Source organism: Myxocyprinus asiaticus, chromosome 45, assembly GCF_019703515.2.
Source record: "Myxocyprinus asiaticus isolate MX2 ecotype Aquarium Trade chromosome 45, UBuf_Myxa_2, whole genome shotgun sequence".
NCBI lineage: Eukaryota > Metazoa > Chordata > Actinopteri > Cypriniformes > Catostomidae > Myxocyprinus > Myxocyprinus asiaticus.
Genome location: NC_059388.1, coordinates 4640560 through 4653011, shown reverse-complemented (window position 1 = coordinate 4653011; position 12452 = coordinate 4640560). Strand labels below are relative to the sequence as shown.

At 35.5% G+C, this 12452-nt stretch overlaps 2 protein-coding genes across 5 annotated transcripts in view; one reads left to right on the top strand and one right to left on the bottom strand.

The window, feature by feature from the left end:
* The window catches only part of LOC127435324 (copine-8-like), a 359118-nt gene that overhangs the window by 126083 nt on the left and 220583 nt on the right, over positions 1-12452 (top strand). For all 4 annotated transcript variants that reach the window (XM_051688722.1, XM_051688725.1, XM_051688724.1 and 1 more), the window contains one exon: positions 893-932. In XM_051688722.1, coding sequence (XP_051544682.1) covers positions 893-932 — 40 coding nt within the window. The remainder of the gene's footprint in view (positions 1-892; positions 933-12452) is intronic.
* The window catches only part of LOC127435349 (formin-2-like), an 89198-nt gene that overhangs the window by 2775 nt on the left and 73971 nt on the right, over positions 1-12452 (bottom strand). The gene's annotated exons all lie outside the window — the stretch shown is intronic.

Below are 12452 nucleotides of genomic sequence, written 5' to 3'. Positions count from 1 at the left end.
AATAGTGATGGTGCTATTTTTTTTTTATTATTATTTTTTTTTTTACAACAGTAATATCCTGACTATACTTTGTGATCATTGTATGTGTATATTATATATATATACACATACAATGATCACAAAGTATAGTCAGGATATTACTGTTGTAAAAAAAAAAAAATAGCACCATCACCATTTGAAAAAAGTCATTTTTGATATATATATATATATATATATATATTATTATTATTATTATTATTATTATTATTATTATTATTATTATTTATTTATTTATTTTATTTTTTTCAGAAAATTTAAAAATCTAGTTTTACTATTACCTTTGTGACATGTCTGGACCTGTTTTACTATTTGTGTTGATAAGATAAAAAATATGTAAAACATTTTTGGGCATTGACATCCTCTCCAGCCCTCTTTCTGTAGAGAGAGAGAGAGAGAGTCACTTTCATCACATCTGATTGTGTGTGCTTGCGTTTATTTGAGTTTAAAAGTGTGCAAGTGAGTTTGTGAGCGGGGTATTGCCTTTGTCAATGTATGTGTTTGTTCTGCTCTAGGGTCATGCAGTATTTAAGAATGTGAAGACATATAGCTGCATAGAACATCAGAGTCCCTTTGGGACTTATGTAAAATTATACATGTTTTTAATTTTGTCAAAATAGGAAAGAGAATTATTGTACTTAAAGGGATTCACCCAAAAATTCTGAACCCATATGACTTTTTTTCTTCTGCAGAATTTGATGCTTTTATGGTTATTTGCATCCTTGTAATTACCATCGTATACACAATGAAGATTTGACAAATATATTAATGATGTAACAAAAAAAATAAAAATAATAATTTACTCTGGTTGTGTGTCTTCTCAACATTTCCACTAACCTTCTATTTTGTTTCTCAGGTATGATGTCGACTCCAAAAGCACCAACCTCTCAAAACACGTAAGTCTTTGAAACTGCCCCATGTTTCCTTTCAGATTCTTTATAAACTCTCACTCTGTTGAATTCTGTAGATCATCATGAAGTTTATCCTTCAATCAATCAATCAATCAATCAATCAATCAATCCATGCTGCGAACCTGGCCAGTAATCTACACCATGTGATCCGACCTGGGCTGCATTTCCCAATAACGATCGATCCTAGCGGTTAAGAGCATTTTCTACAAGCAATTTTATGAAAGTTCCCAAAACTGCACTTAACATGAACGTGTGAAGACGCTTTTTAAGTGCTACTTAAGAGAGTCGCTGTCCGTGTGACAGTGCTGAAATGTGACCGTATAGTGCTGTTCGTCATTGTAACTTCATTATTGTTGTGCGTAACTTTACAATCATTTGTAATTTACCATGATAAAATACGTTTTAAAATATTTTCTAAAATATTTAACCTAATTAACTGCATATTTACGTATTGGTTTTACAGTAATTTTGTGCAGAACTATCTTTTTCTTTTACACAATCTGCTTCCATAATCAGGTGTGCATTTGTAATATTTCATTTTCACAAATTCCTCTCAATATAAAAGCTTCCAGGATTAGTGAAGACAGTGAAGGCCCTGTGTATGATCCTGCTAATTACAAGCATTCATATTATGTGTCATTACGGAGCACAAAATAAGGAGACGTTTGGAAGATGCTGTAACAGTTTGTGGAAAGGAGGAAGCTGGGGCCGGCTTGACAAAACACGTAGACATTTATTGTTGCACGTTTCAGTCGCACACATTAACACACTGCTTCTCACTATGTTATGATTTTCAGGTTCACTACACATAAACTCTGTTGCCTTTTCAGCTCAACACTACACATAAACTCTGTTGCCTTTTCAGCTCAACACTACACACAGTCAGCTTCGTTCATCTCTCTCTCTTGTCTGCCTCTGTCTCCTCTCCTTAAATACTCCCGCCACCCCTCACTGGAATGCAAGACCGGTGTGGCACACAGGTGGACCTCATTCACCACTTATCTTCCCGGCCTTGTGTGGTGCTACACAACTTGTAGTGCTGGCAAGAGAGCATTTGGGTGTCAGAGAGGAAGAGGAGACGAGGATAAAAGTGTCTGCCAAATGAATAAATGTAAATGTAGGACGATGAGCAAATATATAAAGACAGTTTTCATGCACGGCAGCAAGTTAATTACTTTTTCTTCTCTCTCAAATATTAATTTATACAGTTGTCTGCATCAATCATGCCACCACTTTGTTGTTACCAACTTGTCCAACTAGTTCACACAAATAAATGTATTTGTTTACTAATTAATCTATTCATCCATTTAGACTATCCATTTTGTGCATTTAATAATAATAATAATAATAATAATAATAGTAGTAGTAATGCATATATTAAATCTACAAGCATTTTCAAGTACAACTTAAGTTACTATGCTTTTGGGAAATGGGCTGCAAAACTATGATGAATAGTAACTTGGATTCTAAGATCTATTAAGGCTTTTGATGCGTTTGGGAAATGAGGCCCTGACCGGTTTCGTTCAATTTTAAGTCAGAATCCAACCCAAAGTCGCTCTCTCTCTTTAAAATTTCTTCTCCAAGCAAGTAAATTTGTTGCAATAGGCTGTGTTTTATTTAAATATCGTACAAAAAAAATCAAAATTCTTAAAAAATCTAAAATCTACTTGATCTATACATGAATTCAATGACACTTAGCTAAGTAATTTTGGCATATGTTCATACTATCAAGCCAGAGGGGAACTGGCTCCCCTAACTGAGTCTGGTTTTCCCAAGGTTTTTTTTTTTCAATCAATCCATCAATCAATCCATCATTCCATTAGGGTTACCATGGATTACCACAGACAGATGTCACAGATGTTATCAGGCCCCAGATGTCCAACATCAGCTGTTTGTCTTATGTCTTATGGATGCACCCTGAAATACCTCTACCCATGATGCACTGTTGAACAGGGGTGGAACACCTGAAAATTGTCAGCGGTTGGCATTCCATCGGCAGGAACTACATAAACATGTTTATCTCCAAGATTCTTAGGTCCTTCACAGCACCTTAATGTCAGCAATGAGCCCTCTACATTTGGGTATATAGGGTTCTTGAATTGACTATTTAATTGGTTTTAGATTTAGCCATTCTTGATGCTTCATTGTAGGTTCTTTAAACCAGTGCACTGGTTTCTGGGTTCTGTGAAGCAACATTTCATAGGTGATTTTCTAATTAACGAAATAATAAAGAGGCGTTGTACTTTAAAACGTTCTTCTATGGCATCATTATGCAAATTCTTTTTGGTTCTATTTGGAACCTTTATTTTTAAAGGAATGTTCTGAGTTCATTACAAATGAAGCTCAATCGACAGCATTTGTGGCATAATGTTGATTACATAAAAATTATTTTGACTCGTCTCTCTTTAAAAAAATCGAGGTAACAGTAAGGCAGTAAGAAGCGAATGGGACCCATTTTAGGAGGGTTTAAAGACAGAAATATAAAGCTTATATATTAAGAAGCACTTAGCTAACCCATTAATTATCTGTTGAATCTTGTGCATTATTTGAGTTGGAAATCTATTTTAGGGTTTAAAGCATTACGTCAACATGGCAACGAAGTTGTAAAGTAGGATGTAAGTTTACACAGAAAAGGTTAGTAAGTGATTTTATCACATTAAAATCATGTTAACATGCATATTGTTTACGTCATGTGGCTATATTTTTTAAACCTCTGTGAATATTTTAACATTTATGGATTGGCCCCATTCACTTCCATTGTAAGTGTCTCACTGTAACCCAGACTTTTGCTTTTTTAAAGAAAAGGAGTGACAAGTTGAAATACATATTTGTGGTAAATTTTTTACGTGGTCAACATTATGCCACAAATACTGTCAATTGAACTTAACTTGTATTGAAACCGGAACGTTCGTTTAAGAGTCTTGGATGTTTGTTCACTCCATGGCGTTTCCATTGCAAGCTAAATTTACAGGTAGCAGTGAGACTGAGTTCATTGAGGGTTCATTCAGTATTCGTAGTGTAGCAGTCCGTGGGCGTACATCAATATGGCATAGTGTAAACGTTTAGCCAAACATATCACACCATTCACTAATCCAGCGTGTTCCTCTAGAGCACCATTGATCTAAACCAGCCCTGCAATCCTCTGGAAACCTGCTGTCAAGCAGGCAGTTACCCAGCATCTGTACCACTATTGTTTCTGAGATGAACTGATCTCTCCACACACAATGCGCAAGAGTAATTGAAAACACCCGCAGTGACTCCAGTGTGGACACAAGTTCCGTCCCTGATAATTACTTCCTCTAAATGATCTCAAAATCAAAGACAATGCCTCCTGGAGCTTTACTCCCTCACCCACAAATCAATATCGCCCTAATCCCTCCTGATTTAGAAAGACAAACCTAACCCATCCACTCCTGAGGGGCAATTCAGAACTGCATAAAACCATTACCGGATGTGTTGACGTGAGGAGCCACTGTGCTCCTGGCATCAGGTGAAAATTAAGAGAAGAAGGCCATGGGAGCAAACCGCACATGCAGAGAGAGAGAAAGAAACAGTGTGTGATGGAGAGAAAAACAAAGAGAGAAAGAAGAAGAGGAGGAGGTCTTTATAGAGTATAATGACAATAGATGGATTATATTTAATCATCAGTATGAATACAAATTGAGGGTGGAATTCACTAAAGGCTGTTATATAATGAATAGGTTTGACTCCAAATTGTCTATAATGACCATAAAGCCACATGTACAACAGTGCTGGTGTTTACTGGGACAGTGTGAACTAGCCTTAAAGGGATAGTTCACCCAAAAATGAAAATTCTGTCATCATTTACTCACCCTCATGCCATCCTAGATGTGTATGACATTCTTTCTTCTGCAGAACACAAATCATGATTTTTAGAAGAATATCTCAGCTATGTAGGTCCTCAAGTGAATGGTGGCCAGAACTTTGAATATCCAAAAAGCATATAAAGGCAGCATAAAAGTAATCCATACGACTCCAGTAGTTAAATACATATCAGATGATGTTGTGGCTTCTGCCACCTCTGTGAAGCATCACAGAAAAGTAAGAAAAAATATTCTACATTATCCCTCCTCTGGGACTTACATAAGTCCCACCTTCACTGTTTTTACCCTGAGTGCAGTTTCATAATTCAGTCACCTCAGTCATGCTATCTAGTGACTAAATTAAGTCACACAGCTTCATTACCAATGACCAGATTATTCAACTACACTCCAGTGGAGATTGCAGAACTCATTCAAGTTTGATTAAGAATGGAGTAAAAAGTTTCTGTCTCCTTATACCTTCATTCAATAAATGAAACATATAAGCATATAAGCATGAGCGTGCAACTGGTTCAGCCTTGCCTGTGGTTGTCACAGTAATGTAGAGTATATCAAACATAAAACAAAATATTCATCATAATATTAAGAGTTCTTTTTTGTAGTGTAGATATCTTCAACCCGGATACTTTGCGCCTCGTAGAGGGTCACCTCTGGGGAGAGGTTAGGCTAGCACTTTCATCCCAGGGCATGGCTCATCATTCATTTCATCATATATATTCATTGGAGGAATCAATTTCCTCCCAATTTGGTCTTTCTGTCCATCCAGAGTAGTTGTCATTGCATCGGACCATTTACATTGATCAGTGTCATCTGCTTCACTGTTGCTCGGATCAAGAATGATTTTACCAATGGTAACACACAACAGAATATTATTCCTCCCACAAGGATTGTTGTTCCAATCATTATACCAAATTTAGCCAACCATGCACCCCATTGTTTTTAAACAATTCTATTTAAATGTATAAACAAACAAGACAAGCAATGTTAATCTTTAGTCACCATCATGTTTTCTTTTTCCATACTTCATTAACACTAAAATGTACATGAGTTCAATAAAAGCATATGTAAAAAGTAATAAATCATTTTTCAATCTTAATTCTTCATCATACCAATATTCCCAGGTTTGCTTAATACTTCTTTAATAAGTCAGGCACTCCTTTGTCTGCAACGGTTCTCAAAACTTTACCCCCAAAATCTATAATTAATCTTCTTCATAGGGTATAATCCCCTGATGGCACAGTGATAGAATGCTTGGTATTTAACACTGTGATAAAATGTTTTAATAAAGCGGTTATTAAAATGCAGCCGGGTTGAGTGGAACTCACAATTTTCGGGCAGGTTTCTTCTAGACCTCTCTTCCGACCTAAAAGTATCCATCCACTTCCTTAAACCCCTCTCACCCCTAATTGGGCAGGCTTCCAGGGCAGTGATGCCCTGCCTTATGTTGCCCCCTATTCTTGCCATTGGAGAGTCTTATCCGTCATTGGGTCATCACCTCTTGCCACTGGTCTCGATACCGCTCATTCCTATTAGCCAATCCTTAATAATTTGGTATCAGTAAACAAATATTTTCTTTTGTTTCAGGGAGTATCTCCTGAGAACTGTCACAGCCAATGGAACCATCTACAACTGCTTAAATATGGAGACAGTTCATAATATGGTTAAATTCACAAAGCATTATTCAAAATTCAACAATCTATTAAAATTGTCCAAATTAAAAGTAAAATGCTACAATTTAACTAATTTACAGATCATTAATTTCCATTCAGGTTGTATTTCTGCTTTTTTTTTTTGCAAATGTCACAAAACACCATGTATCATGGTGGGGACTAACATCAGAACAAAACAAAATAAAGGTAGCCTCTGTCAAGCTTCTAGGAAGCTTAATTTAAAAACATCACCTTAATTCAATAATAGTCTCTAGATAGTTTTTGAACCTACATTTATTCTTTCAGATGAACATTCAACCAAATCTCTTATTTTTAGTATAAGCACTTAACTTCAAATTGCCCTCTGAATATATAAAATATTTAATCATGATGAGGAAAGCTGTTTGAACTTCTCCTTCATATCACTGTATCTAACATTATTGTCAAGTCACATCATTGTCTATATAAAAGAAAAGAAAATCAAAAGAAAAGACAACAATTTAGAGATGTGCCTTTCAAAGGTGTGAAATTTTGTCACTCAAATTGTGCACAATTCAAAAACTTAAACTGAGAGTGAGAGAGAGGGCAGGGGAGGAATTCAGAGGAGGAGATTCCACTCCTTCACACTGTTTCTAATCTTGTTACAGTTATTCCTTCTTTTTCATTTTAGAATCTCACAATAATATAAGTTACTCTTCTACAGTGAAAATAGTGATAATTATAATAATTCATTATATTAACTGCTTTCAAACTTTCCCCTCTTAAACCATCTTCAAGAAAACCTCTTCCAGAACTTTCAATTTACTCGTTCCCTACTTTCTTTTGTCCATTAAAACAACATACGTCAAAAACTGTAGAACCTTTCGGTATTCCGAATCTAGGTATTACCTTTTCTTGTTAGAAATTTGATTACTGTTCCTGACCCCTGATCAGCTGATGGTACTGCTTCCAGCCATCTGTTAAATCTGCATATCACCACAAGCATATAATTCTTTCCATGTACTTTATTTACCATGCCCACATAACATTGTTTTAAGCACAGACTTCACATGTGGACAAAAACTCATCAACCTTCGCTTGCAAAAATGTAGTCCAATATCCCTAATATCCTTGTTGTTTAATTCTCCTTATCACTTCGCATCTGTAATAAGAACATTGAGAAACGTAGTTGATGCAACAATCTGTCTTTCATGAGAACGCCATATACCATGTGATCCCTAAACCAAGAACCATCAAATCTTTAATAAAACACAAACTTTCTTTTTCGACATTTTATTTTCATTCAATACAACTTACTTTAGCTTTCTGTTCAAGCAGAGCTTTACATTTACAACACATATCTTATTAGTCAGTTTCACCCTTCTTTTTAATTTCTTTTCCCTGTGCCCACCTTCCTCCATCAAATCACTTTTTCTCTCCCTGCTTTCCAATAGTCTACTTCTATTTCTTACCAATTTATCTGTCTCGTATTAATTTTTCTGTTTCTCTCATTTTTTCTATCCTTTCCCTTCTTTGGTCCCAGCCTTGTTTTTTTGTTTTCTTTTCTTTTTCTAACTCCACATGACCCTCCATCTGCATTTCTCCTAAAACTTCTACAGTTCCCTTGAGTATTGGGAACTGACCTTCTGAGGGCACATATGGAGGTGATTTGACAAGGGCTTCTCCTTTTTTACTTATCTCTTTTTCTGCATCCTTCAGTATTATTCTTGCCTGTCTTATATTTTTTCAGAGAATTTTCTCCTTTCAGTGCTAGCACTTCTCTCTCTCTTTTTCCCTTTTTGTTTCTCTCTTTTTACTTTTTTACTCTTATCTTTAGTTTTATAATTTTTTATCAAAGTTTCCATTTCCTCACACAACGCTACATCAAATGTCCCTTCCTTTGGCCATTTTGTCATCATATCTTTGTTCTCTTTTGCCATTTGCTTGAGAGCTTATCTATAAGTTCTCTACACAATGGATATTTTAATCCTTAATTTGTCCACAGGAGTGGCTGCCATGATTTTTCCTATAATATTACAAAATGTATCAATGTATCAATTTTTGGATTTTTGGTCAATTTTTATTTGTTCAAATAATATGATCTTCCAAAGGAAAGTCAATTATTTTCATTTATTTATAAACCAATTTACATGCACTTTAATAATTATTATGCCACACACATGTCCAAATTTCCTATGTTGTCAATTTACTTTTAGGATCACTCTGCATCCAAATAGTGCCAAATCACAATAACAGCTGCTTTTTCTTAGGTTAGCTGAATCTTTATTTCTTTCACCTTCACTTTTTTAATACATTCTCATTTCTTTGAGATTTTATCAATCAATTATTTACACGTGGATTTCTAGATTTTAATATTTCCACTGGAGTGTTTGCCATAATTCTACCTTATGTAATATACCAACACTTATCTTAAATACAACCTTTGTTTAAAATCCAATTACTTAGTTGACTTTAGTTTAATGCAATACACTGGACTCAAATGTTTATTGTTTGTCCAGATAATGTGATTTCCCAAATGGAATTCAATCACTTTATAGTTCTTTATAGAATTTTAACTCTAAGCACAGTAATACCACTTGAATGTATAAATTATCTATATGAAGTCAAATAAATTTCTATGCTACAGTCTAGTTTAGGAGTTATGATCTGACACATTTCCAACAAGAGCTGCTCTTTCTCAGTTTAGTTAATCTTACATCAGGCTTCCTTCATGGCATGAAAGGAACAGCCCAAGACTAAATTTTGTCCAGCCAGCTGAGTTAACTTTTTGCTTTCATGCACATTTTGTTTTACAGCTGTGTTGTCTCACCATTTTTATTATTTTTCCTATTGTCAGTTTATACTGTATTATATTTACTCTTCCATATATATTTTTTATCATTGGTTTTAACTCCACTATTCAATCATCTACTCTAATCATCAGATCCTTCTGCCTCATATATTGATGGAAGGTTGAAAATAGGCCTAAATAGATTTTTTTTTTGCTGTAAATTGCATATATACTCCTCATTAGTTATGCAGCTAAGGCTGAGTCTCTCTATCTGGATCACAAATTCTACAATTTGAAGAATGCCCAAACAACCTACAAAGCCAATATCTCAGAACGTTTTAAGTTTTCTCTGTGTTGACAAAGGAAATTCCTTTCCAAATTTTCAAAAGAGACAGGCTTTCATTCCCAACATCCATTAATTTACTCCATTCATCATATCCTTTTAATTTTTTTTTTTAAATTTAAGGGCTCATATTATATTCAAATTCACACTTGTCCGCTTATTTGTAGGACTCATATAACATACACTCTGTGTTCCTTTTATTTTAAGGATGCATCATACATTCCAGTCCCTCTACTGGGCTCGTATTTGTACTTAGTCATACACTTCCATGCGCAATTGCACTTCAGTCACACTTCACACACTTTCAAACACAGACACAAACACTCTCACAGACACAGAAACTTTCACACTTTTTACAAACACAAGGCCTTTATAAACACAGAGCTCTCAAAAAAATACTATAATTCTAAAACACAACTATTTTACCGCCTCTCTTAGGTGATCTACAGGATTTCTGCCTACCCTGTCAAAAACCTGTGACAAAAACATGCCTACCTGACTTCTATAAACTTTATCTGCATTCATTTACTTCTATCCATCTAGGCCCTCTTAACAGTAAAAACAGATAATTGCAGGATTTGCCCCTGGTCAAAAAACTGTGATTTTACCTACCCGGCTTTTTTTTTAAACTTTATCTGCTTTCATTTACTGTTATCCATCTAGGCCCCTTTAACAGTAAAAACAGATCATTACAAATTAATTATAAGCAAAGAATGCTTACCTTTCAAGTGGCCACCTATTTAGTGTTGTTTGTCAAGCCAGCCCACTGTGGAAGACCCACATCTACACCTTTCCTATCCCATCTGGGTTGCTAATTTGTCATGGCTTCTTCCACCTCTGTGAAGCATCAGTCTTGAAGTCTTGGGATTTTGATGCCAGAAGATAGACTTTATTATCAGAGATAAAAAAAAAGCTGAGTTGCTCCCAGCACAAATCCCGAAAAATGGGTTTCCCCTACTTAAATACATATGATTTACCAAGGAGTGGCTAATACATTCCATATGTGTCACTGGACACCTCTGTGGAGACCTCACTATATTTCCTTTAGCGTTAACACAGGAGAATCAGTTTATCATATGTGAGGGGCCCCACATTCCACAGACACAGCAAGTCACATGCTTGACCACCAGAAACAATTATAAAATAAAATGGCTATATTAACATTGATTATACTTGATTAATTTATACTCAACTTTATAAAAATATTCTACAATGACACTTGATATTTTGTTATCTAATGCAATGAAATTAATACATTTCATAAATAATTCATAAATAGGTGTGGTCTAAATGTATAAAAGTGTCCAAACACTTTTTGGCTGTACACTGCTGTATTTATTGTAATTATATCAACCATATGTCGCCCTGTTCTCTAGATCATCATTGGCCATTGGAAAAGCCATATCGGTCAACCACTATTGCATTCACAGGGAAAGAATATCAAGGCTGAATATCAAGTGTTGTTACATTGAATTGATGTCTTTAAAAAACACAACCACACTCTCGCTAAGGCGACGTAATTGGACTCATTCATTCTTATTCTCTGCATCTCTTTTTTGCTTTATCTCCGTTCCTTTGATCATTCAATCTTTATTGCTGTACTTTTAATACACTGATGAAAATGTGTATGAATACAAAATAAAGTACTGTACATGATTTCAAATCTGTCATTTTCAGCACAGACTTCATCACACACAAAGGATCACCTACCCATTAGAAAAGTGTTGTTGTGGAGTTCAGTGTGGCAGAACTTCAACGCTCTGCCTAGAACATCATTTTGTTTATATTGGCTTTTCAAAGCCAACGATTGTGCTTCATTTCAGACATTTATCAAATCGGTGGCAACTTGGTGTGAACACAGTTTGAGCCCTTGAAACAAAGTTAACTTTGATTATATTCTGTGAACAAAAACGATCATCTTTTGAGTTTCTCTACAATCTTGTGCAATGCTCTAAAGAGGATGTAATACATATGCAATTCATATTATATGTATACTTTCGAGCTGCTTAACAAGTGTATTATACTACAGCATGTTGTATACATAGGTAGTTGACATTAAATACTTTTGGGAATTTCCGCTGGTGTGACCTGGTATACTTCATCTGACACCCTTTTAAAGCTGATGCATGTAATTTTTTCGACATTAAAATTCAGTACTTTCTCCTGTTTCAACATTTGCTTGACCAATGGCATGGGTTTTGGATGGGACTATCTGTTTGCCAGACCAATGATTGGTGAGCATTTAGAAACCCCCCCCCCCCCCCACCACACACACAAAAAAAACAGGCGTTAATTTTGCAATTCCGTTTGATGGTGCAAGTGGCTCTGAAATTACACATTTCACCTTTAAACAGCATTTTGCTGTTTCACTTTTTAAAAGGGACCACTTAAAACGAACTAGTGTCTTCTGCTGTTGTTGCCCATTCGCTTCAAGATTTGACGTGTTGTGCATTCTGAGATGCTATTCTGCTCACTACAATAGCCTTTCTGTCAGCTTGAACCAGTCTGGCCATTCTCCATTGACCTCTATCATCAACAAGGCGTTTCCGTCCGCGGAACTGCCACTCACTGGATGTTTCTGGCGCCATTCTGAGGAAATTCTAGAGACTGTTGTGCATGAAAATCCCAAGAGATCAGCATTTACAGAAATACTCAAACCTGTCTGGCACCAACAATAATGCCACGGTCAAAATCACTGAGATCACATTTTTTCTCCATTCTGATGGATGATTTGAACATTAACTGGCGCTCCTTACCCGTATCTACATGATTTTATGCATTGCACTGCTAGGTGTACAGGTCTTCCTATTAATGTGCTTAGTGAGTGTATATACAGTATGTCCTGATCACCTCATACATACTATCATGCTACACTGCGAAACAACTTGGAATAGTGACCTT